General features: G+C 37.1%; 1 protein-coding gene across 3 annotated transcripts; it reads left to right on the top strand.

Annotated features, from left to right (window-relative positions):
- Positions 1-1,020: 1,020 nt before the first annotated feature.
- Positions 1,021-20,217, top strand: LOC147834586 (uncharacterized). 3 transcript variants are annotated; one of them, XR_015504590.1, is made up of 6 exons: positions 1,021-1,100; positions 6,493-6,581; positions 14,459-14,743; positions 14,821-14,853; positions 15,478-15,887; positions 16,662-20,217. XR_015504590.1 is itself a non-coding variant. In XM_087276963.1 (6 exons), exons 2-6 carry the CDS (start codon positions 6,509-6,511, stop codon positions 17,570-17,572), a joined length of 489 nt encoding a protein of 162 aa, XP_087133089.1. In that variant the 5' UTR covers positions 1,021-1,100; positions 6,493-6,508; the 3' UTR covers positions 17,573-20,217. The 3 variants fall into 3 exon arrangements, 2 of the variants coding, with proteins under 2 accessions (XP_087133089.1, XP_087133088.1); XM_087276963.1 differs by having other exon boundaries at positions 15,478-15,558; positions 17,556-20,217; XM_087276962.1 differs by having other exon boundaries at positions 15,478-18,367.
- Positions 20,218-24,031: the final 3,814 nt, after the last annotated feature.

The raw sequence follows: 24,031 nt of genomic DNA, 5'->3' as shown, positions 1-24,031 counted from the left end.
GTGATGCTGTCATGTCAATATAGAGCAAAATCTCTGAGGAATATTTCCAGTACCTTGTTAAATCTCTGCCACGAGGGATTAAAGCAGTTCTGAAGGCAAAAGGAGGTCCAACCCGGTACTAGTAAGGTGTACCTAATACAATGGTCGGTGAGTGAATGTTGTCATGTTATAGTTTGTAAGCTACACCAGTAAATCTAAAGTATCTGCACTATTTATTTACACAAAAACTAAACCGTGATCAAGCATTTGTGTTTGTTTAGTCATTCCTTAATCAGCCTGATTTTGTAGAGAGCTAAACACAAATCTATAATGAAAGCATTCTGTTACTTTCGTACTGTTTGTCCTCATTTAAGACTAAATTATTTTTGCTTAAAATAAAAGACACTATGATGGACATGAGCGACATGGTGGAGCAGTGAGTAGCACGATCAACTCACAGCTGCTAGTTTGAGCCTCGGCTGAGTCCGTTGCCATTTCTGTGTGGAGTTTGCATGTTCTCCTCGTGTTGGTGTGGGTTTCCTCTGGGTGCTCCGGTTTCCCCCACAGTCCAAACACAGTGGTATAGTTTAATTGGGTAAGCTAAATTAACCAGAGTGTATGTGTGTGAATAAGTGTGTATGGATGTTTCCCTGTATTGGGTTGCGGCTGGAAGGGCATCCGCTGCATAAAACATATGCTGGATAAGTTGGCGGTTCATTCCGCTGTGGCGCTCTCTGATAAATAAGGTACTAAGCCGAAGAAAAATAAATGACTATCTGAAGTTTTTCCTTATTTTTCTCTCTATTACATTTGTATTTGATATTTTTTGAAAAATATATATTGATACAGATTTGGACACATGTAATATTGTATGGAATCCTTATTAATTAATGCTGAGGGCTGTACATCATTACACTGTGCCATTGTGTGTTTTGTTCTGGTTTATTTCTAGTATTGTTAGGGGCGGGGCGGGGCTTAGTCTCAGATTGCATGATGTCATCATTGTAGCGGAGTAAGACCACCAGGGGGGATACTGAAACTGAAAGTATTTGTCTGTGATCGCAGAGAGAGAGAGAGAGGCAGAGTCAGACGAACTCAGGCTGAAGAAAGAAAGACAATCGGTGAGTCAAAAACTTTGTTAAAACAGCAAATAACTTCATTTATATTTACTAATCACTTCATAGTCAGCCCCTAGAGAATCTTGAGCGCATTTGCCTGTTCTGTACTATTTGACTTAAACTTTTAACCTTCAAAATACTTATGAGTATAAAAAACCGAGTGTAATAATGCTGTATAATGGAATCTGCTGTGTTTATCACTGATATTTCTTGCCCTCATCCACTGAAAAAACAAAACAAACTTGTTTTTCATGCCGTTCCACTTCTGTCGCATGCAGTCATCCAGAGCTGTTATAGGCAATGAATGCACGTTTGCGTTTAATGAATAGATGTTTCTCATCATGAGTCTCATTTCAGTGCTTTACTGTAGTCTAATCCGTTTTTACTTTTATTTCATTTATTTAAAGGTTTTTCTCATGTTTAAAGTACTTAATCTGGGTTTCATCAGAAATCTAAATATGTATTAGTGCTGTTTTACTGCCGCTCATCATTTAATTGCCTCATATCACACATGGTCCATACTTCATATTTATGTTCACAACAGAATTGTGTTGGGATTGAGTTGATTTAATCCACAATCGTCCTGTTTAAAGTGTTTACTTACCGTTAATCTTGGTAACACTTTATTTTAAGGTGCCCTTGTTTGATGGAGTTATTCATTAACTAGAATATTACCAATTGCTTGCACTTACTGTATGTAAGGGTTAGAATTTTGGTTGTTTAGGATTAGTTACATGTTTATAAATGGTTTAAAGTAGCAAATTACAAACACTCAAACTACAGTAATTGAGTAGTTTTTCCTCAGAAATTGTAAATTACTAAGTAGTTTTATAAATGTGTACTTTTACTTTCCCTTGAGTACATTTTTAGTGCTGTATCTGTACTTTTACTCCACTATTTTCCTTCAACCTGCAGTCGCTATTTTATTTTTCTTGTCCATGGGGATTAGAAAAATCAGTCCTGTGATTTTTGTCCAATCGAATCGCACATAGAAGATAAATCGCATAATGAACTACCTCATAACTAGGCCCAAACGAAATCTGCGCGTCACAATTCTGCAGATTTTTAGCCCCTCATTTAGTCCAGTGGTTCTCAAACTTTTTTCACCAAGTATCACCTCAGAAAAAGTACCACCATAATGAGCAGTATTGAAATACAGTAGTGTAGTAGGCCCATTAAAGCAGCTACAGCTTTGTTCACTTTGTGTGCTTACATGTAAAAAAATTTTAAAAAGTCACAACGTCAACATTTAAATTAAAAATGTGCTTTTAAAAGTTAAAACATATTAGGGTACAGTTCTTAAAATGTAAAAAAAACTATAAGTAAGTAACTAAAAGTATTAACATAGTAGCCTATTTATCAACACCTAGAAATATAGGCTATAAGTCATCATATTCATATATAAACCATTTTTTTAAGTTTTAAATATATGTAGCATGTACGTATAACATATTTGATTCCTCCGTGTACCACTAGAAGGAAGCTCACCACAGTTTGAGAACCACTGATTTAGTCTAAGTGTGTAAGTGTGTATACATTTATATTTATTCAGTTTTCAAATTAATTTCACTAATATTGTTGTGATATAACAGTAATATTATTATGTTTATATGTTTACAGTTTGTAAAGTAATATTTCAGTTTTTTGTAGATCTATTATATGAGAGACTTAGCAAATACGTGTATATAATTGGATCTGCATTGTAAACATTAAATACAAGTTAGAAATGTTTTTTTTTTTTTAATATATTAAGTTTTTAGTTATGACACTCCTAAAATAATTCTGCATAAATACGCAGATTTTTAACAAAATTCTCAGCAGAAATAGTAAAAAATGCCTGCAGATTCTGTCTGTCCCTACTCAATACATACCTTATAAATGCAGCAAACTGCTTGGAAGCATTAAAAATGTCCAAAAGAAGATTTCCAAAATCGTATTGACCCAGAGACTGTTAGATGCATGTCACTGATGAGAAGATGATGGATGTTTACTGTTTGATGACTGAAATGGTCTTAAAACACCCAGCAGGTACAAGACGTCAACATGATGTCAGATTGACATTGTACCCCAACGTCGTGGGGATGTTGCATTTTGTTTGGAAAGAAAAATCGGGTTGACATCAGAACCCAACGTCAGACCAACACCAGTATCCAACAACCAACCTAAAATCAACATCTAATAATGTTACAGCTTGACGTTGTGTGGATGTTACCACTATGACATCTATCAGACGTTGGATTTTGGTTGCTGTACCTGACGAATAAATGTCAGTATTTGATGTCAAAATGACGTTGGTTTAAGATGTTGGCTCAACGCGGATTTTGGTCACTTGCTAACACAACCTAAAATTTGACGTTGTTATTGGACGTCTGAATAATGTTGTCCTTAGACACTGGCAAGACATTTAATTTTCGTCACCTGACGTCACGACTTAAATCTAACCTGATATTAATATGTTATGACGTTGTGTGCCTGCTGGCCAATAACTAAATGCACTACAGGATGTTACATTTACACACATCTACAAATTAAATGTAAATGCATCAGCTATTTACAGCGTAATACTTACTACTCACTACTCATGAGTACTTTTGAAAGGGCTACTTTTCACTCATACTTTGAGTAATAATCACAACAGATACTTCTACTCTACTTGCACTACATTTTAAGGCAAGTAATGGTACTTTTACTTAAGTATGATTTTTTAGTACTCTTTCCATCACTGATGTTATACATAATCGACAGTAATTAAGTACATGGAAATGACACATTAAAATAAAGCTTGATCATTTATTGTAAAAAAAAAAAGAAAAATTTAATTATTAAAAAATAAACGTAAACAAAAACAGTAATTTCCTGTTTCATAATTACAAGTTATTACTGTCATTTCACAGATTTTAACTGTAATTGTACAGGTTATTACTGCCATTTTACTAATTATTACTGCAATTACACAGATCATTACTATTATTATACAAATTATTACTGTAAATATTTAATTTATTAATGTAATTATACAGATAATTAATGTGATTATAAAGATTAATACTGCAATTATACAGGTTATTACTGTAATTATACAGCTTAATTTATGCAATTATGCAAATAATCTCTAAATATTCCATAACATTTTCAATTTTTAACATTTTAAAGCTTAGGTACAAATAATTGCTGTTGTCATAAAACACTGCACATCTAACTATAAACCATAATATAGTTTAACAAATATTTTAAGGGCATGTAGGGTAAACCTCAAAACTATTTTCTTGAGAAAATTCAAAGCTGTTCTCTATTTATTTTTTTATTTATTTTTTACAAACAACACATTTGCTCATCATTTAACAACTAAAACAAGGTTAGTGTCATGTGAGGACGCCTGCACAACAAAGTTGAGGAGCAATTAGCAGTTTATTAACAGAATTGTCTTGTAAATAAAAGGCTGAAACAGGAAGAAACAGGTGCACAGATAATCCCAAGGGTAAAGGCGGCAAACAAAATAACAAATTAAAGAAGTCAAACGTGGCAAGGTACGGGAAACCGCGTCGTAACGCTCACTAAACAGTTTAAGGCCCCGTTTACACTAGTGCGTTTTAGTTTGAAAACGCATAAGTTTTGCTACGGTTACGCCATCCGTCCACACTACGCCGGAGTTCTCGAGCGCCGAAAACGGAGCTTTTTGAAAACGCTGGAGAGGCCGTTTTCATTCTAAAACGCTGCTGCTCCGTCTCAGTGTGGATGGGAAAAGTTGGAGACATCTGAAAACGGAGGCGGGGCTGCAAACGTTCGCCTATCTGATTGGGGCTTTTCCTCAATATTAAGTAGCCCACACACAGTTCAGTCTCGCATCCTCTTCTTATAAGTTCAGACTTCGCAAGTTTGATCAAGGCTGCAGTATCCCCCTTCTCAGTTTGATATGGAAAACATACAGAGGACACGGGTAAATCTTCGAAGGGAACAGTGTACTTTATAACTTCATTCACATCACCTTGGCTACGTTGTTTCCCTTTCTCAACAATAAAATGTAAAGATGATTTAAGGAACTGCCTATTTTCTTTTTAATATTAGCAACTTAACAGACAGCAGAAATGTTGAGGCGTCGTGCTGCATATATGAGCGTCATCTTCACTGTGTGGATATTTATAACAAAACGGAGCCGATAACAACTGCCTCCTTTCAATTTCAGTAAAAATACGAAACACACCCTCTCTTCTGCTGAATATCAGTTTTAATAATCGATAATTATAAAAGTATAACATACAATAAGTTTATACATTGTAGGAAATAAAGGCAAGGGATCAGTCAATGTACCTGCATTAATCATTTACTTATCTTTGCGCTTAACCAAAACATATTACCCGTGAACAAGTAACTTAATAGATTCCAGTGACCAAAGTCAGGGAATTGGCCTATGTCGTTAGATAAAGACAACAAGATGAATGAAATATCATGTTTAGCAAATATAGTGAGATTAGATCCAGCGGGAGATGCTTGATGAGCAGTCCGACAAGCAGAGCTCTCATCTGGGTAGAAATGCTGGAGCGCTTGCCCGAGAGTGTGTGTGTGGTCACGTGATGTGCGTTTTCAGCGTTTTGGTGTGGACGGAGAGCAGTTCAGAAACGCTGGGTAAAACGCGAGTGTGGACGCGGATCGTTTTCATTCTACAACGCCGTTTTAAAACTAAAACGCACTAGTGTAAACGGGGCCTAAGACTCAGAAACGTTGTATCTGTGTGTGCTCAGTTTTATAGTCCTTGAAATGAGGCCATACAATCTTCTGACTGTGTGTGTAATCAGTTAGAATTAGGAACCCGGATGTGCGAGGTGCATGCTGGGAGTTGTAGTTCGTTAAAGTAACATCTGTATAGTTTTCCAGCGATTCGCACCCGCTAGATAACTGTTAATCATAGAAACATTGTTAGAGTAGTAAAATAAACATTTCATAGTTTACAGTGCATGAATTATATTCAGCCTACAAACAATAAGCTATTATTTCACTTTATTAACCTCATGTTAATCTTTATATGTTTACTATCTTCACTAAAAACAATTTGACTGAATTTTGTTTCCCTATTTTTATAGAAAATATCTGTAAATTTTAAAGGAAAATTACATGTTACTCTCTAAAAATACTTAACATTTCCTTTTAAAAGCAGGAAAATAACGTAATACCAAATTACAAGCAATAACTGTAAATTTAATGGGAGAATCTTTTATTACAGAATATATCTGTAAAACAACAGGTATTTCACTGTAAAATGAAAAAAAACTGGAAAATTCTGTAAAAAAAATAAAAAAATACAGACAATTACCTGTAAAATAATGTTTATTTTTACAGTGCACTCTCTAGTACTTAATGCTTAAATCTCACCTTTGTCTCAATCTGTCTTTTATTTCAGTTGAGAATTAAAAGCCATGACTGTAATAAATGCAGTGCAGATCTTCATCCTGCTGTGGGGTTTCACCGCAGTCTGCCAAACTGATGCTGGTAAGAGAATAAACTTAGAAACTGTGTGTGAGAAATATGTAGAGGAGGGAATGTTTAGACTTGTCCAAGTGTTTTAGCTCTGAGATGTTTCTTTGTTATAAAGAAAACTATTTTCTTCCCAAATTACCATCCACAGAAAACCCACTAATGTCAGAAAGCATTATTTTATTTGTGCGTTTTAGTCAAGATTACATTGAGTTTTCTCCACTAATTAAATCTGATCCACTTGATAAAAATAAAGAATCAGGATGTCACAGTAAATAGTGATTGTGTATTGTGCAATTGCTATTATGTTTAGGCTTGTAAAGATGGGATTTAACTACAGCGGTTTAAACTGTAGTTATCAGTATGATGGTAAAAATGGTACATTTGTAGCCAAACTATCCTTCTGCAATCTTATACCAAAAACAGAAATTAGGGCAGTATTAATAGCTAAAATTGTGGTAGAGGGCTACTATTATGTGTTTGTATTGTATTGCAATATGGAGCAATTAAGTGTTGATGGTAAATCAAAAGTAATTCACAAATATTTAAAAATGAAATTCAATTAATCTTTATTTGTATAGCGCTTTTACAGTGTAGATTTTGTCAAAGTAGCTTCACATAGAAGATTATAGTGAATTAAAACAGTTAGGCACCCCGATGTCGTTCGTCCCCATGTGGAGGACGAGAGCTCCGATGTTCTCGTCAGCGCTCAGAATAGCGGGTACCTTGGCAGATACGTCCTTAACACAAGCACCGGGAAAGCAGTGAGTTTGTACATTGTTACCTTTAGTGGAGAACGATGATTGCCACATCACAACCTGTCTCGCGGAGAGGGGTGAATTGGTTCTCCATGGAGATCTCGAACACAGGAGGAGACGTTCTGCCCCGAGACCTGGGGCTTGTTTCAGAAAGGAGGTTAACTGAAAACTCAGAGTATTTTAACCCTGAAATGAGAGAAACTCTGGGTTTTCCGTTTCAAAATGGCAGGTTTGTTAAACTCGAGAAAGCAGGGTAAGTCAAGCCTGTTTCTGAAAGAAAGGTAACTTTAACTCAGAGTCAGTTACTGTGGTAACTTACTCTGTGAATCTAACCTGGTCAGAAGCAGGTTTTATTCTCTAAACTCAAAGTTTCTGTCGGTCTCCTCCCCTTTTTTAAAGATGAAGCGGTATTTCTCGCCTTAGCCTTACGTCTCCACACACCTATTTTTATGCTTATTTTGGATACGTGCATAAAAACGATTGATAGAAACGTCATGATGCACATAACTTTTTAAAATATGCATAAAAACGCGCATAACTGAGTAGGATAAACTTTTATTCGATAGAAAATGTGCGCATAAACTACAATGAAAACACTTTTACTGAACAAATTACAGTATACATTAAAAAAAAAGATCATGATCATATGATAATGAAAATGTGTGTGAATGGACAAACAGCAGGCTGATCACACTGTAACATGTCTTAAATATTGTTTTAGTCATTCTAAAATGCCTTAACTGTTTCAGTATTAGTGTATATTATTAATTACCTCCGAACGTCTGGTGCGTGTCAAGAGTCTCCGCGTCTCATGGCATCAGACGCCCCCACGTGTTCATTGTGTTTCAGCGTTGTCTTCTGACATCGAGGCGCAAGTACATTAATTAGGCTAAATAAAGAATTAATTGACGCAGCTTCTACTACCACAGTAAATTCTGCTTTTACTGTTGATATTCGGTGCCAGTTTTATCAGGAAGTGACGATTTTTTTCTCTTTGACTCGTTGGATGGAATTTTATTCGCATCTTTTATGCAATATTCCTGTTTTGCACATACATTTATGTAATATATTTGGATGGAAACATAGCTATTGCCTACATTTTAGGCACACACAGAAGAACTGTATGAGAATGGCTTGTCCTTTTTTAATAAATAATTAAATTAAATTCACCTTCGACATGCACTGTAACTAGATTAATGGGATTATTATTCTTTCTAAAAATAATTTTTAGTACTGTTTACCTTCAAAATGTTATATTAACCTCTATGACTTGATCAATAAAAAAGGCAGACACACAAGTGCACTGTTAAATCATTTAAAACTAATAAATGTATAAAAAAAAGTTTAGAAAAAAAATATATAAACGTCACAAATTACATTACTTATTTTATTATACTTAAATATTTAAATACTTAAAAAGTGAAATTACACATTAACTTGAGCAGCTGTTTTCCACGCTAACTGTCTCTTCTCACTGATGGTTGCTTCTTTTCAAATATATACGCTCATATTTGCCATAACTTTGCATGAGAACATCAAGTTCAGCTGGAGAAAGAAATGGTGATCTCTTTTTATAAGATATTGCCATAGTCACTCATAATGTCTGCGCTCCATTGATAATGCCTTTTTAAAGTCACGGTGTGCGCGCTTAACTCTGAGTTGGTCTACTCGAAGTTGATTGACCCAACTCAGACCAAAGCCCAAAACTGAAAGCGAGACGTGACTTTTAAGGGGTTGTTTTATATGGATTTATTAATGGATTTATTAATTAATTTGATCTGCCGTAGTTTATTAAAGACGCAAACCCCTCACTGCACGTCAGCTGCGCTCCTTCAGCAGACCTCCTCATTTCTGCAGCACGAGAGCTTTATGATTGTTTATGAGCGCCAAAAGTGGCGGATCTGTCCGGTGAAATATCTGACTGCGTGTCACCGCATCCCTAAGGATGTTTGGCGAAATATTTGACTGCATGTCACTGCATAACAAACCACTGAAAGGAAATAACTAGAGAAATCGCCACTGTGTTACTGGGTGAGAGCGTATGGCAAGCCGTTTTAGCATTTAAACCTTGTTCTGACTATCCATAAATATATTTAGAGATATCTCTAATTATATTTTGACTAGTCAGATTGGAAATATCTGCAAATATATTATGACTGACTAGTCATATTCCTCCATTGACTTCCATTGAAAAATATTTGCAGATATCTCTAAATAAATTTTGACTAGTCACAATTGTAATAAGAGAAATGAATTTTGACAAGTCAAAAATCCAATTCAAGATATCTACAACTGTAATTCGCCTATTAGTAAATTAATTAGAGATATCTTCAAATATATTTGTAAATATCTCTAAATATGACGAATTAAAGATATCTCCAAATGTATTATGACTAGTAAAAACTCAGTTAGAGATATCTCTAATTACAATTGTGACTAGTCAAAACTCATTTGGAGATATCTGCAAATATTTTTCAATGGAAGTCAATGGAGGAATATGACTAGTCATAATATATTTGCAGATATCTCCAATCTGATTTCGTACTAGTACAATTGTAATTGCAGATATCTCTAATTGTCATTCTGAGTAGTGGAATTATAATTATGACTAGTCAAAATATAATTAGAGATATCTCTAAATATATTTATGGAGTCAGAACAAAGATTTAAATGCTAAAAAGGCTTGCCATAGAGAGCGCTTCTCACTGAACAGAGCAGCAGCGATGACGTAAGCGTGCCGAGGCCCGATATGGTGTGAGCGCGGCCCGTCGGGGGAGACGGGAGGGGGGACAAGCGTGCTTTGGCCCGGTTCGAGGCAACAGTACCTAGTGTGAGTACGGCCTAAGATAGCAGCCAAATTCATGTGGCTCAAATCCAGCCCAGACCAGACACTTAAATCAGGCCCACATACCTTAAATGCCCATATATGAATTTTAATATTTGGCCTCCCTTTGCCATTGTACAGGTGGGCCACTTCAGGCTCACTTTAATTTTGTCTGGGCCGAAGTAAGACCACCAGTGCCGCATAACTGCCTAAAGTGGCTCACATTCACATGCTATCTGGGAGTCAGAGCGTGCTCACACTAGGCACAGTTGCATTGAACCATGCCAAAGCGCGCTTGGCCCCCCTCCCCTTTCGTTCAGCACAGTGAACATTGCTTTAATTATATAATTTTGTATTATTTTTAGTCGGTTGGGATGCAGTGACGCAGTCAAATATTTTGCCAAACAGACTTTCCACCACTTTTGATGCTCATAAATTATCATAAAGTCCTTGTGCTGCACAGAGGTTTGCTGAAGGTGCAGCTGTCGTGCAGTGAGGGGTTTGCATCTTTAATAAACTATGACAGTGCACGTTCATTGAACAGTAAGAATGATTAATAAATCCATGTGAAACAGTCCCTTAAAAGTGACCTCACGTCTTTACCCACACTACAAGCATAAGCCCAACCAAACTGTGCACACCTCTTCCAACTGAACCTGGGCCCAATTCCTGGGAACCTGGGAAACGAACAGTGCAGTAAAAGGGCAGAGCAGGAAAAGAGAGGCAGAGCAAATTTACAACCTATTTTGTTTGTTCCTTGACCATTTACGATTGCTTCTGTCTAGAGATGTGATCATTGTGCAATTAGAGATGAGAGTTTGAGATGATAGTTAGAGATATTGGAATGGTCTTGCATGTATTTAGGACTTTTTACATATAAGGCAAGGCAAGTTTATTTATATAGCACATTTTATGCAGTGGCAATTCAAAGTGCTTTACATAAACAAGAATAAAAGAAACAAGTATAGGAAAATAAAAACATAAAAACAGGTAAAATGTGATATAAAAGAATGAAGAAGAAGAGAAAAACATGATAGTGCAATCTATCGGACGCAGCGCAGTGCTCATTCAGTAAAGGCACAGCTAAACAGATGTGTTTTCAGTCTTGATTTGAATGTGCCTAATGTTGGAGCACATCTGATCATTTCTGGAAGCTGATTCCAGCAGTGAGGGGCGTAGTGGCTAAAAGCTGATTCACCCTGCTTTGACTGAACTCTTGGAACTTCTAGTTTATGTGATCCTAATGATCTGAGTGATCTGTTGGGTTTGTATTCAGTGAGCATATCTGTAATATATTTAGGTCCTAGGCCATTTAGTGATTTATAGACCAGTAATAATATTTAAACTCTATTCTGAATGTAACTGGGAGCCAGTGTAGAGACCTGAGGACAGGTGTGATGTGCTCTGATTTCCTGCTTCTGGTCAGAATCCTGGCCGCAGCGTTCTGGATGAGCTGCAACTGTCCGACTGTCTTTTTAGGAAGGCCAGTGAGGAGTCCATTACAGTAATCCACCCTGCTGCTGATAAAAGCATGAACAAGTTTTTCTAAGTCTTCACTGGAAACAAAGCATCTAATTCTTGCTATGTTTTTGAGATGATAGTATGCTGATTTACTGACTGCTTTGATATGACTGTTGAAACTCAGATCTGACTCCAGAGTCACACCAAGATTCTTGACCTTATTTTTTGTAGTTTGACCTTTAGTGCCAAGGTACGCATTCACCTTGAGAACCTCATCTCTGTTCCCAAACGCAATGACTTCAGTTTTCTCTTTGTTTAACTGAAGAAAGTTTTGGCACATATAAGAACTAAAAGTTCTGTGTTTTTGACAATATTGCAAATTGAAATATTACCTGGCTGGAAATATTTAAAAACTTAAATTAAAACTTCAATATTTAATAATTAAACTACATGTAATATTCTTACTGCAATAAACAGTAGTTTATAGGCCTATTTCTTTGTAGATGTATAGGTGTGCATTTTAACTTCTAATGCACCAAATATGTGCTTGCAATCTTTCTGCATTGAGACATTGCAGTGTTGTTTTGCATTGTTAGTTATTTTTTGTTACCAAATTTATAATCTGTTTTATCTATTATTTTCTGTAAAGCTGCTTCTGGCCATGATATGTCCTCACTAAATGGTTATAAAAGACATGTTTAAGGGATTATTTGTAGCAGTCTTAATTTTTTCTCTCAGGTAAGGAGAAAGCTGCACTTAAGTGTTATACTTAGAGAGAAAACATGCTTTATACATTTTAAAGTTTTAAGCATCAGAATTGGTACTCGGTATCGGCTGATCACCATGACAAGGAATCGGTACTCTGTATCGGCTGCAAAAAAATCTGATCAGAGCATTCCTAGTTTCAGCATTGATATCGCAATATAATAATTTGCAACAGTCACATTGCAGGATATGCATTGTTGAGTCTATTATATGTCAATGTTGAGAATTATAATTTATCATTTGCCTGTGATTAGTGGTCTAATACTGATAGTATTGTACCATTAGTAACGTTAATAACGAAATACTATATATTTCATATATATATATATATATATATATATATATATATATATATATATATATATATATATATATATATATATATATATATATAAAAGAGTTCACATGCAAAAACCTCTAAGTGCCATCTGAACATGTCTTCTAATATTAACATTTTATAAGCCTTCTATGTCTTGATTTAGTAATTTTACTTTTATGGCAAAGAATAGATTATTTTCATCGCTTTTAACATCAAATAACTGAACATACACAGAAGAGGCTGAGAGAAATGCTCATTGTAGAAGAAAATTACAGATGGCACTTAGATGTTATTGCATGTGATATATATATATAAACATCATTTGGGAAATATTTAAAAGAAAAAAAAAAAAAAAAAAATATATATATATATATATATATATATATATATATATATATATATATATATATATAATGTAATTTTTTTATTTAAATTATATATTTCAGATGCACACACCAACAAAATCATCCTAATCCCAACAATTATAAATTCTTATCGCAATGTTATATTTTTCCTATATTGTGCAGCCCTACTCAAAGTAATAATTTAACTTTAATCCAGTACTTTCATGTCATGTAAAAAAAAAAAGGTTGTCATGTAATATCAGTTTAAACTTGAACAACATATACAGTTAAAGTCAGAATTATTACCCCCTTTTTATTTATTTTATTCTCTTTTAAATATTTCCCAAATGATTTTTAACAGAGCAAGGAAATTTTGACAGTATGTCTGATAATATTTTTTGTTCTTGAGAAAGTCTTATTTGTTTTATTTTGGCTAGAATGAAATCAGTTAATAATTTTTTAAAACCCATTTTGGGACAAAATTTTTAGCCCCTTTAAGCACATTTTTTTTTCCGATCATTTTTAGAACAAACCATTATTATACAATAACTTGCCTAATTACCCTAACCTGCCTAGTTCACCTTATTAACCTAGTTAAACCTTTAAATGTCACTTTAAGCTGTATAGAAGCGTCTTGAAAAATATCTAGTCAAATATTATTTACTGTCGTCATGGCAAAGATAAAATAAATCAGTTATTTAAAATGAGTTATTAAAACTATTATGTTTAGAAATGTGCTGAAACAATCTTCCCTCTATTAAACAGAAATTGGGGGAAAAATAAACAGGGGGGCTAACAATTCTGACTTCAACTGTATATCTATACTGAAAGCACCAGCAGATGTTTTACCTCATTTTTAAAATCAAAATAACTAGCAATAGCACAAACTAACATTAATTGTATTTATTATAATATGTTTCATATGGTATGTTTCGTTATTATTTTCTTTGGCCATTAAAATTTTTTTGATTAACATTAAAATACATCTTTCAGTTTAAACCAAGTTAAATCTATAATTTGAGGGAAATTAATAAATTTAGTTTTAACAATTTTCAGTAAAATTTCGATAATTTTCGGCTGGTCCAAAGCTAAATTATACTTTAATCTAAGGTTTAAAAAAATCTATTTTGTACTATAATAATAATAGTAATAATAATAATAATAATAATAATAATAATAATAATAATTGATCTGTACCAAGGTAAAAAATATATATATATTTAGTGTCCTAACTACTGGGTCAGATGTTAAATGTACAAAAACACACAATGCAGGATTTTATTTATGAATATGTTTTGTAATGACCCTGTATGTCCGTGTATATATTTATTATGTGACTGACATGGACACACAGAAATGATATTGGTATAAAATTATTTTTTTTCTTTTTCTGTTGCTGTTTATTATGTGTTTCTTTTCAGGTCAATGCGGTATAAGATGTAATGATGTGAATGGAACTGTGGGAATTGAAATGATTTTAGCCTGCAGCGTCTGTGAACAGCCCACTACAGACTGTGTTGATCGGTATAAATTTCTGAATGGTGGCTCAGAAATCTACAAAGAAGTGTTTCCTGAGGGTGTCTGTGAAAAGAGGAGCATCTTCATACGCAGATACACTCCAGATAAAGCAATGAATGGAACATTCAGCTTCTTTGTGCAAGTTGGTAGTTGCACAGAAACAAAAGATTTCACAGTGAAGATATCAGGTACTGCATGCGATATGTGTTTATAATTTAGCAAATATTGTAAATCTACTAATATTTTTTTTAACATCTGTCAACAGAGCCTGTTAAACCTATTGCTGGTGGCAGAACAGGTATACATTTTATTCTACTGCTACTTGATACTTGTAGAAGTACTATCACTTGATTATTGAATATGAATTAAATGTGTTGTTGTAAAGAAATAAATGACAATAAAACAACTTTTAAAAGGTATTTTGGATAAATAATAAATTTAATAAATAATGTATACATGGTTTATAAGTAGAATACATATAAACATGGATTCTTAATAGTAGTAATCTCTCATAATTATTCAAGATACACATCTAGATGTTCTAGATGTTTTTATTAATCTGTGCTTGTCAGGACATCAGATTCTCCAGAGGTATTTTGTCTGCAATGGGCTACAGTTAGCTTCATGATTTAAATAATAATTTCTCTATAACCTAGAGAAATAATAAAGTATTAATGTGATGGTTAAGTATAAATGAATTAATATTCTGTATAATCATTCTCTAATCATGCTCAATATTAAATAATCTCTTGAATTATTTTTAGAGATGATTAGATGTGTGTGTTTGTCTAGAAATCTCCACACAGAAGCATTGAATTAAAGTGTGTGTGGAGAATCTGACTGTCTGCAGTCATAAATGTGAGGTAAATTTCTGATTTAAATAATAATGATAATAATTGTTCTGGTCAATGCTACTTTACAGGGGACAAACCACCGAAACCTGATCCCGGACAAGAACAGCCTATTGGTTCTGAGGGTTCTGCTGTTTCTGCCATCTCTGCAGGTGTGGGCTGCTTCATCATCTTCATCATCATCATCATATTGACCATCATTATCATTTACAAAAAGCATCGTGATGCATGTCAGGAAAGGACATTTCAGGTCATCGCACAGAAGGACGATGACAATTAAACAGAAAATGTGTAATATCACCATGAAAGCGATGAATGTTCTTAGGGTGCTCCTGAAAGATCAGCTTCATCTGAATACATGAGTCTCTGTTAGACCTTAAACTGCTGAACATTGACTGGTTATGAGCTTTTAAATGGTATGAGTTCACCCTTATTTCTGTGAAATATTGTGTTAAATATATTTTTGATCGGCATATATGCAGCATTAGCCCCTTTCACACAGTAATACCGGTAAATATCCGGAAAATTTCCGGAAAGACTTTACCGGTATTTTCAAAAAAGCGCTGTTCACACAGGCGAGGACGTTACGGAAATTTTCCGGAAAAGAGCATTCACACATCCATTCCAAAATACCGGTAAATTCTGTCATCATTTACCACAAATGAGCTTTAAACGGCTGCGCTTGTATTTGTAAACATTTGACTATATTACAAACTCTGTGGATGATCAATATTGTGAACAACTTTCGCAGGATCACTTTCGCATGTCGAGATGTTCATAATATGTGCGTGTGCAGGCGCTCATAGGCTGTTTCACAGGCACACGCAAAGCTTGAAGGTAAACAAACAACGGCTTGTCATAAGCATCTCATCGATGATTATTTATACAGTTGGCATTAAGAAGAACATATAAACGTGATCTGACTAACTTCTAGCAGCTAAATGTGTCTGGAAAAATATTCAAAGGCTTTTATTCTCATAAACCGCGCGGACGTAAATGCGTCTGACTGTTGTGATTGGCTAAAGCAGACGTCTCACGTCAGCACGTTCTAGACGTGCACGCGCTTATTACGGCAATCTTCCTTCTGCATTCACACAGCGCAGCATTCCGGCAAATTGCCGGTAATGTTACAACTTCTCTTTCCGGAAAATAGCCAGAACAAATTTACCGGTATTTTCAAAAAGGACCTGTTCACACATACAACCTTTCCGGAAAATTGCCGGCAATTTTCCGGAAAGGTCTGTATGTGTGAAAGGGGCTTTTGTGAACATTTAGAGCAGGGGTCACCAATCTCGGTCCTGGAGGGCTGCTGTCCCTGCAGGGTTTAGCTCCATCTTGTCTCAACACACCTGCCTGGGTGTTTTAATTATACCTAGTAAGAGCTTGATTAGCTTGTTCAGGTGTGTTTGATTAGGTTTGAAGCTAAAATCTGCAGGACACTTGGGCTGCGTCCGAAACCGCCTACTACTCAGTAGGTATTGCATTTGAATTTAAACGTACTACTCGGCCGTTAGAAAAGTACATTCTATACAGTATGAATGTGAAAAGTATGAATGGAATTCGGACGTACTACATCCGGCATTTTGTCATGGTCATGTGACCTACCTGCGTTAGTTGCGTCGCCTCACTTCCATTCATAAATTCTCTCACGGGGCATTATGGGATAGCGCAGCGTGCGTTGGACTTGCAGTGCATGTTGGTTAGAAATTTGGTCTGGATTGATGTTGCGCGGACGCCATGTGACTGTCACATGTGGCATTAAAGTATCACGACTGCGCTCCAAGATCAGACAACTGATTCAGCCGGTGCATCTAAAGAGCGACTGCTTGAACTCTAATGACGACACCGATATCACACAATTGGCCGAGTTCACCGCATGACAACAACCACTTGTGTTTCGGGTTTATTATTGGACAACTTCTGTCTCACAAATTTCAAAACAATAACTTTTTATACCATCTCTATCTCCTACACATCATGCTTATTAAAAGACTTCAAATGTTATCATCTTATGTTAGATAATTTGTTCATAAAGACTAGATTGTTTGCACAGGTTCATTACGCCTTTTTACACAGACTATTTACTGCATTTAGCTCCATGAACGATTTACATGATAGATTTTAGTTCATTCATTCATTTTCTTTTCAGCGCAGTTCCTTTATTAATCTGGGGTCGCCACAGTGGAATGAACTGCCAACTTAACCAGCACATGTTTAATGGAGCGGATGCCCTTCCAGGTGCAGCCCATGTCTGGGAGACATCCATACACACTCATTCACACTCATACACTACAGACAATTTAGCCTACCCAATTCACCTGTACTGCATGTCTTTGGACTGTGGGGGAAACCGGAGCACCCAGTGGAAACCCACGCAAACGTAGGGAGAACATGCAAACTCCACACAGAAACGCCAACTGACCCAGCCGAGGCTTGAACCAGCAATTCTCTTGCTGTGATTTACAGCACTACCTACTGCGCTACTGTCGCCCAATACATATTATAGTAAATAACCTAAATATTAACTCAAATTACAGACTTGTAATAAAATAATAATCATCATTGATCCTGACACCTCTATAAAGCTTTTCTTAAATAAAAAATATGTGATGGTCGTTTATGCAGAAATTTTTAAAGTGACATTGATGTACCTGCTCTTTCTGGGAAATGTTTGCTAAGTGTAGCTCATTTATTTTGCTCCTTTTATTCAATCTTTTTGGAATAAAGTGTTTTTTAAATGCTTTTATAATCCAAAATACCCCTGTTCATGGATATATTATTTTTCTTTGTATGTGCCCTCTCGTTTTCCCCTTATTTCTCATGTGTTTGTTATATAAGTCAGGCTACTTATATTTGATGTATAATTCCTGTATTGTTTAAAATGTAGAGACTGTATTCTATTTTATTTGTTCTGTATAACTTTTGTTGTTTTTGCAATAAACGCCATGTGATCGGTCATGATTGCAGCCTGATGGCTCCGTTTTCCACTCTGCCCCGCCTGCGCTCGGCTAATCTCGTTGATCACCGGCTGCAGCCGTGCTTCATGTCAAACGCACTTATTGCATTCTTCCACATGCTTCTGTTGTGTGTTGTGTTTAGATCATGTTACTCGCTGACAGTTGTACTGTCGGCAGCCCAGCTGTTTGTACTCAGCTCCACCCATTTCGAGAGTTCACACTTAGATACTGTTTGACAACTTGTTAGCAAGTTAGCAGGTTTGGCATGCTGTCCCGGGAGAGAACCCTGAGCTCGGAGATAGCTGAGCCCAGGGCCAGGTCCATAGAGCATGTGAGGGGAGTAGGACATCAGGAGTTCTCGAGAGCTCCCCTCGGCAAAAGAGGAAATGAGAAGGGGTGGATGGGGGGTTTCTTCGGGAAACGAAGATAAGGGAGTAGTTCTTAGCTAGGTTACTTATAGTGAGTTTGGATCAACATGATTGGCAACTACTGAGTGTAGATGAGTGGCCAGCTGCAGTCAATCATATCACGTGCTCCTCTCGAAATTAGTTTGTGAAACTTCATTTAATAAGCGATAGTTCTGCGCTTTATTTGTCAGGTCGTTATTCTTGTTTTAGATCTCTCTGTGTCTTGTCAGGGCCTTCGCTGACCTGGTGCGTTTTTGGACTCTTGTTTACTTCCTGATTCTGATACTTCCCTTCCCCGACTCTGGATACTTTGAACTTGTTTGTGTAACGGAGGCCAGCTAGTGTGTACTGTGCAGGTAAACCTCACTGAGATGCTGGAGTTGCTGGAGGCCATGGTCTTTAGTCTCCTTGGTAGAGCAACCGACTCCTATGCGGAAGGTCGCCGGTTCGATACCAGCTCGGAGCGGGTTGAGTAGCTTAGGACTGGCAGGGTTACAATGGTGCTGTGACCCGGATGGGAGTGAGGTTCAGGGGGGTGAGTGTAACGGAGGCCAGCTAGTGTGTGCTGTGCAGGTAAACCTCACTCCTCTGACCTCTAAAGGTGCTCTAGCGACAGATGCTGGAGGCCATGGTCTTTAGCCTCCTTGGTTGAGCACCTGACTCCCACGCAGAAGGTCGCCGGTTCGATACCAGCTCGGTGCGGGTTAGGTGGTGTAAGACTGGCGGGGTTACATTTGCACCTTGAGATTTTGATTTTATATTAAATATCACTTGCATTTGGATTCATCTGACTTGCATGTCATTCCTGAACGTAACAGAACGAACTGACCAATCGACAAGGACACGCAGATTATGGAATTCTTAACTCGCAGTAATGACCAAATAGATCAGCAAGAGAAGGTTATGACAACAACTAATCAGGCTGTCCAGAACCTTGCTTCAGAAGATCTTTCCACCTACATCTTCAGTTAGGGAACCGGTAAATCATCCATCTGAACTTCCTCCACCGGCTTCCTATTCAGGGGAACCTCTAATGCAGTGGTCACCAAACTTGTTCCTCGAGGGCCGGTGTCCAGCAGATTTTAGCTCCAACCCTAATCAAACACACCTGAACAAGCTAATCAAGGTCTTACTAGGTATACTTGAAACATCCAGGCAGGTGTTGAGGCAAGATGGAGCTAAACCCTGCAGGGACACCGGCCCTCCAGGACCAGGATTGGTGACCCCTGCTCTAATGTGTCGCTCGTTCATTACCAAGGGTTCATATGGCATTACAGCCATCCCAGTTTTCCACAGAGCACACCAAGGTGGCCTTTGTTGTTAATCTCCTTTTTGCCTTTTAGAATTATCTGACTAGTGTGTTATTCCTGAACGTGATTGTGTGAACAGTGTTGTTTTGTACAGTGTGTCAATGAAATGAATAAAGATTTGTTACACTTTCTAAGAATCGTTTTTTAACATGGTGCTGCGGCTGCTGTTTACTAGTTTCACTGTAAGTTACCCACACTGCAAAATATGTTGTTTTTATTCATAACAATGAAATAATGTAAATCATGTTTAAATTTTAATGTTATTACATCTCTCATACACGTACTAATAATCAGGCCAACGTCTTTAGGTCAGTCTACTGCAGGGGTCACCAACCTTTATGAAACTGAGGCCCCGTTTACAATAATGCGTTTTCGTTTTAAAACGCATAAGTTTTGCTACGGTTACGCCATCCGTCCACACTACGCTGGAGTTTTTTGGAGCGTTTTGGAAACGCTGGAGAGGCTGTTTGCATTCTAAAACGCTGCTACTCTGTCTCAGTGTGGATGAGACATCTGAAAACGGAGGCGGGGCTGCTGAGATTCGCTACCTGATTGGGGCTTTTGTGTCATTGCGTATCCTTCCCTTATTCGTCAAGCCCCTATCACATGACTATAACACATGGCTTTAACGCTACCGGAAGACAGCAGACTAGCCTTCACTGTAAACAACAACATGGACACAGAAATGGGAGCGTTGTTAGCACTATTGTCTGTTTTAGGCGCCATTGTGCAGTTATTTATTAGTTATGTTTAGTAACAACTCAACCTTGTTGTCTGTCCTCAAAAATACCTCTCTTGCTTTCTTTGCCATCGCGTTCACTGTTCAACTGACGTTTGTTGACTAACAATAACCAAATGCCAAGCGTGACACATGCTTTCTGTTTATACTAGAACGCGCATGTCAAGAGTGCGCGAATGGTCACGTGATATACGTTTTTGGTGGCGTAGTGTGGACGGAGATATGTTCAGAGATGCTAGGTGAAACGCTAAAGTGGACGCGGATCGTTTTTAATCTAAAACGCACTAGTGTAAACGGGGTCTGAGAGCTATTTCTGGAGAGCTAGATTAACCAGTTTGATAAACACTTCTCAAATAACAAATTTACTCAATTTACTTTTAATTATACTTTAAGTTTTTGGTAATAATTAATGATATTCATCCATGTGAAGACACTGATCATGTTAATGATTCTCACAAAAGTTATCAACAATGATTTAACAGGATAGGAAATACCCTGTATTTAATGTGTCAATGTGCAACACTTTATTTTTATATATCTCTGCAAATGTTTACATTTTTAAATGATTACTTCTATATTAGATGAAGCTTACTGGTAAGTGGCGCTATGGTGAGCTGTTTTTAGAACAGGCCTTTGGGCAACACATGTAATCCTCGCCATGTTGGTGACCCCTTGTCTACTGTAATTTAAAGTAAAATGTCTGATAAAACTAGACAGATTCGATTGATGTATTGATCTTTTCTGTATGATCAAAACTGAAAGTGTAATTTAAGTTCATTTCAGCTTAAAGAGGTAAAAACTTGTCAGGACGCGTATACACGGTCATCGACCCAAGGGGGTTACCTTGATTCTACTTTAAATTTCAAGGTAAATGTGTAATTAAATGCTTGTGCTGCAAAGATGAAACTTTATTTAAAGGGAAGGGTTTTGATTGTAGATATGATGACAGCAGTGCTAAATCAAAATCCACAACCTATTAAAGCTGCGGTCACACTAGAGTTAGAGCTTGCGAAATTCTGTCATACAGCGATGCGAAAAGGGGCGGGATTAAAAAAAAATATTAGACATTTAAAAACCGAGCGATTGCTCCATGTTTTAAATTTCTGTCCAGAGAGGTCATGTTTTGATCCTCGATTGGTCTCACACAGTTAAGTGATGCGATTTCACAGGTCAGAGTTCACCAAGCTTGAACTTTGCACCACAGTGACCTGCGAAACTTGATGCATGCATGTTACGACTGAAGTTTATTTATTTGTCTATTATTGCGGTTTGTACTCTTTTTTTCTTTTGTCCCGCCTCCTTGCTGTTTTTCTGTTGTCTTATAGGCTCCCACGCCGGCGTGATTCCCTGCTCTGATTGGCTGCTGGTCTACGAGGCCTGTATAAAAGGGAGCTTCTGGCAGGAATCAGAGAGCTCATTTCTGCTGCGTTCGGTGTTTGGAGTGGAGCTCCTGGGTTTCCCTCACCCCTTCGGCCGACGACCAACAATAATCAACTTTGTATTGATGACCATCCTATGCTTGAATATTTATTGAGAGTATATATGAAGATATTTATTATAGAAAAATAGGGTTTATATAAATGAGCATTTCGTCAGGGTGACCACAGGCCAAAATAACAAACAAAAGAATCTATAAAATAAATCTACTAAATTACCTATTACTATTTAAATAAAATACAAGAATCTTACCTTACTTCCTAACATAAACAAGTCAAAAGTAATCAAATAAATAGGCAGGTCACCCCTACACGCTCAAACTCTCAATAAATATTCAAGCATAGGATGGTCATCAATACAAAGTTGATTATTGTTGGTCGTCGACCGAAGGGGTGAGGGAAACCCAGGAGCTCCACTCCAAACACCGAACGCAGTAGAAATGAGCTCTCCGATTCCTGCTGGAAGCTCCCTTTTATACAGGACTGAACTGGTGTCTAGTATAAACAGGAAGCATGCGTCTCGCTCGGCATTTGGTTATTGTTAGTCAATAAACGCCGGTTGAACAATGAACGCGATGGCAAAGAAAGCAAGAGAGGTATTTTTGTGGAAAGACGACGACGTCGAGTTGTTACGAAACGTAACAAATGAATAACTGCACAATGGAGCCTAAAACAGACAATAGTGCCAACAACGCTCCCATTCCTGTATCCATGTTGTTGTTTACAGTGAAGGCTGGTCTGCTGTCTTCCGGTAGCGTTAAAGCCATGTGTTATAGTCACGTGATAGGGGCTTGACGAATAAGGGGAGGATATGCAATGACACAAAAGCCCTAATTAGGTAGCGAATCTCAGCAGCCCTGCCTTCATTTTCAAATGTCTCTGTTTAACCTTATCCACACTGAGACGGAGCAGCAGCGTTTAAAGGGCCAATCAGACTCCTGACCTGTCTATTTAAACCATTAGTTCTGCTGGCAATCTGGAGGATTTAGACAAACACAGCAGCACGGCGATGTGTCTGAATGTGAACGAACTCCTGATAAAAGACAGCGTCCGCCTTTCTCTAATTCTCGTGCTGCTCTCCCGACAAAAATGCTTGCAGCACACACACAGCTTTGCTGTATGATCGGCCCTGACAAGATCGCGGGGGAAAACATGCAACAAACCCCGTGGATCATGGAAACAAACACATATGAGCCTTCATGAACGGCTAAATACTGTGTCGTGTCTCACAGCTCGGGCTTGACTCTGGCAGGTCTGGCAGGTCTCATGAATAATTAAGCAGCCGGCTCTTCTCATAGGATAAGAAAACTCCGCTATGAATAATAATGAGAAACCGACGCGTCATCATTGCACTTGCAGTTCTGCGCTACGTCGCCGATTTTGATCCCGCCCTAAAAATCATTTTAAACCCGGAAGCTGAAATTAGCTGACAAAAGCTCAAAATTATCCAGTTTTCCCCACAATTAAAGCTGACAGGTGCTAACATTGTCTTAACTGATGCTCAACACACAAATCTGTTAATATAAAAAAAAAAGTTCTCCAGTGTGTCCTGAACCTTTAAGAATGAAAACAGCCTCTCCAGCATTTTCAAAACGCTCCGTTTTCTGCGCTCGAAAACTCTGGCGTAGTGTGGACGGATGGCGTAACGGTAGCAAAACTTCTGCATTTTCAAACTAAAACACATTAGTGTAAACGGGGCCTGATGGTAACGATGAACACGGATGAATTCGGGAGACACGCACATCAATGAGGGAACCACACTAGAAATGGAAACAA

This window comes from Danio rerio, chromosome 12 (assembly GCF_052040795.2).
Source record: "Danio rerio strain M-AB ecotype USA chromosome 12, GRCz13ab, whole genome shotgun sequence".
NCBI lineage: Eukaryota > Metazoa > Chordata > Actinopteri > Cypriniformes > Danionidae > Danio > Danio rerio.
This window is presented reverse-complemented; position numbering and strand designations above follow the sequence as displayed.

What these genes read in the sequence shown, in the direction of transcription:
- LOC147834586 (XM_087276962.1), top strand. Translation starts at nt 6,509, where the DNA reads ATGACTGTAATAAATGCAGTGCAGATCTTCATCCTGCTGTGGGGTTTC. An exon ending in TTTCACAGTGAAGATATCAG is followed by an intron (nt 14,744 to 14,820) that starts GTACTGCATGCG and finishes ATCTGTCAACAG; the next exon opens with AGCCTGTTAAACCTATTGCT. An exon ending in TATTGCTGGTGGCAGAACAG is followed by an intron (nt 14,854 to 15,477) that starts GTATACATTTTA and finishes GCTACTTTACAG; the next exon opens with GGGACAAACCACCGAAACCT.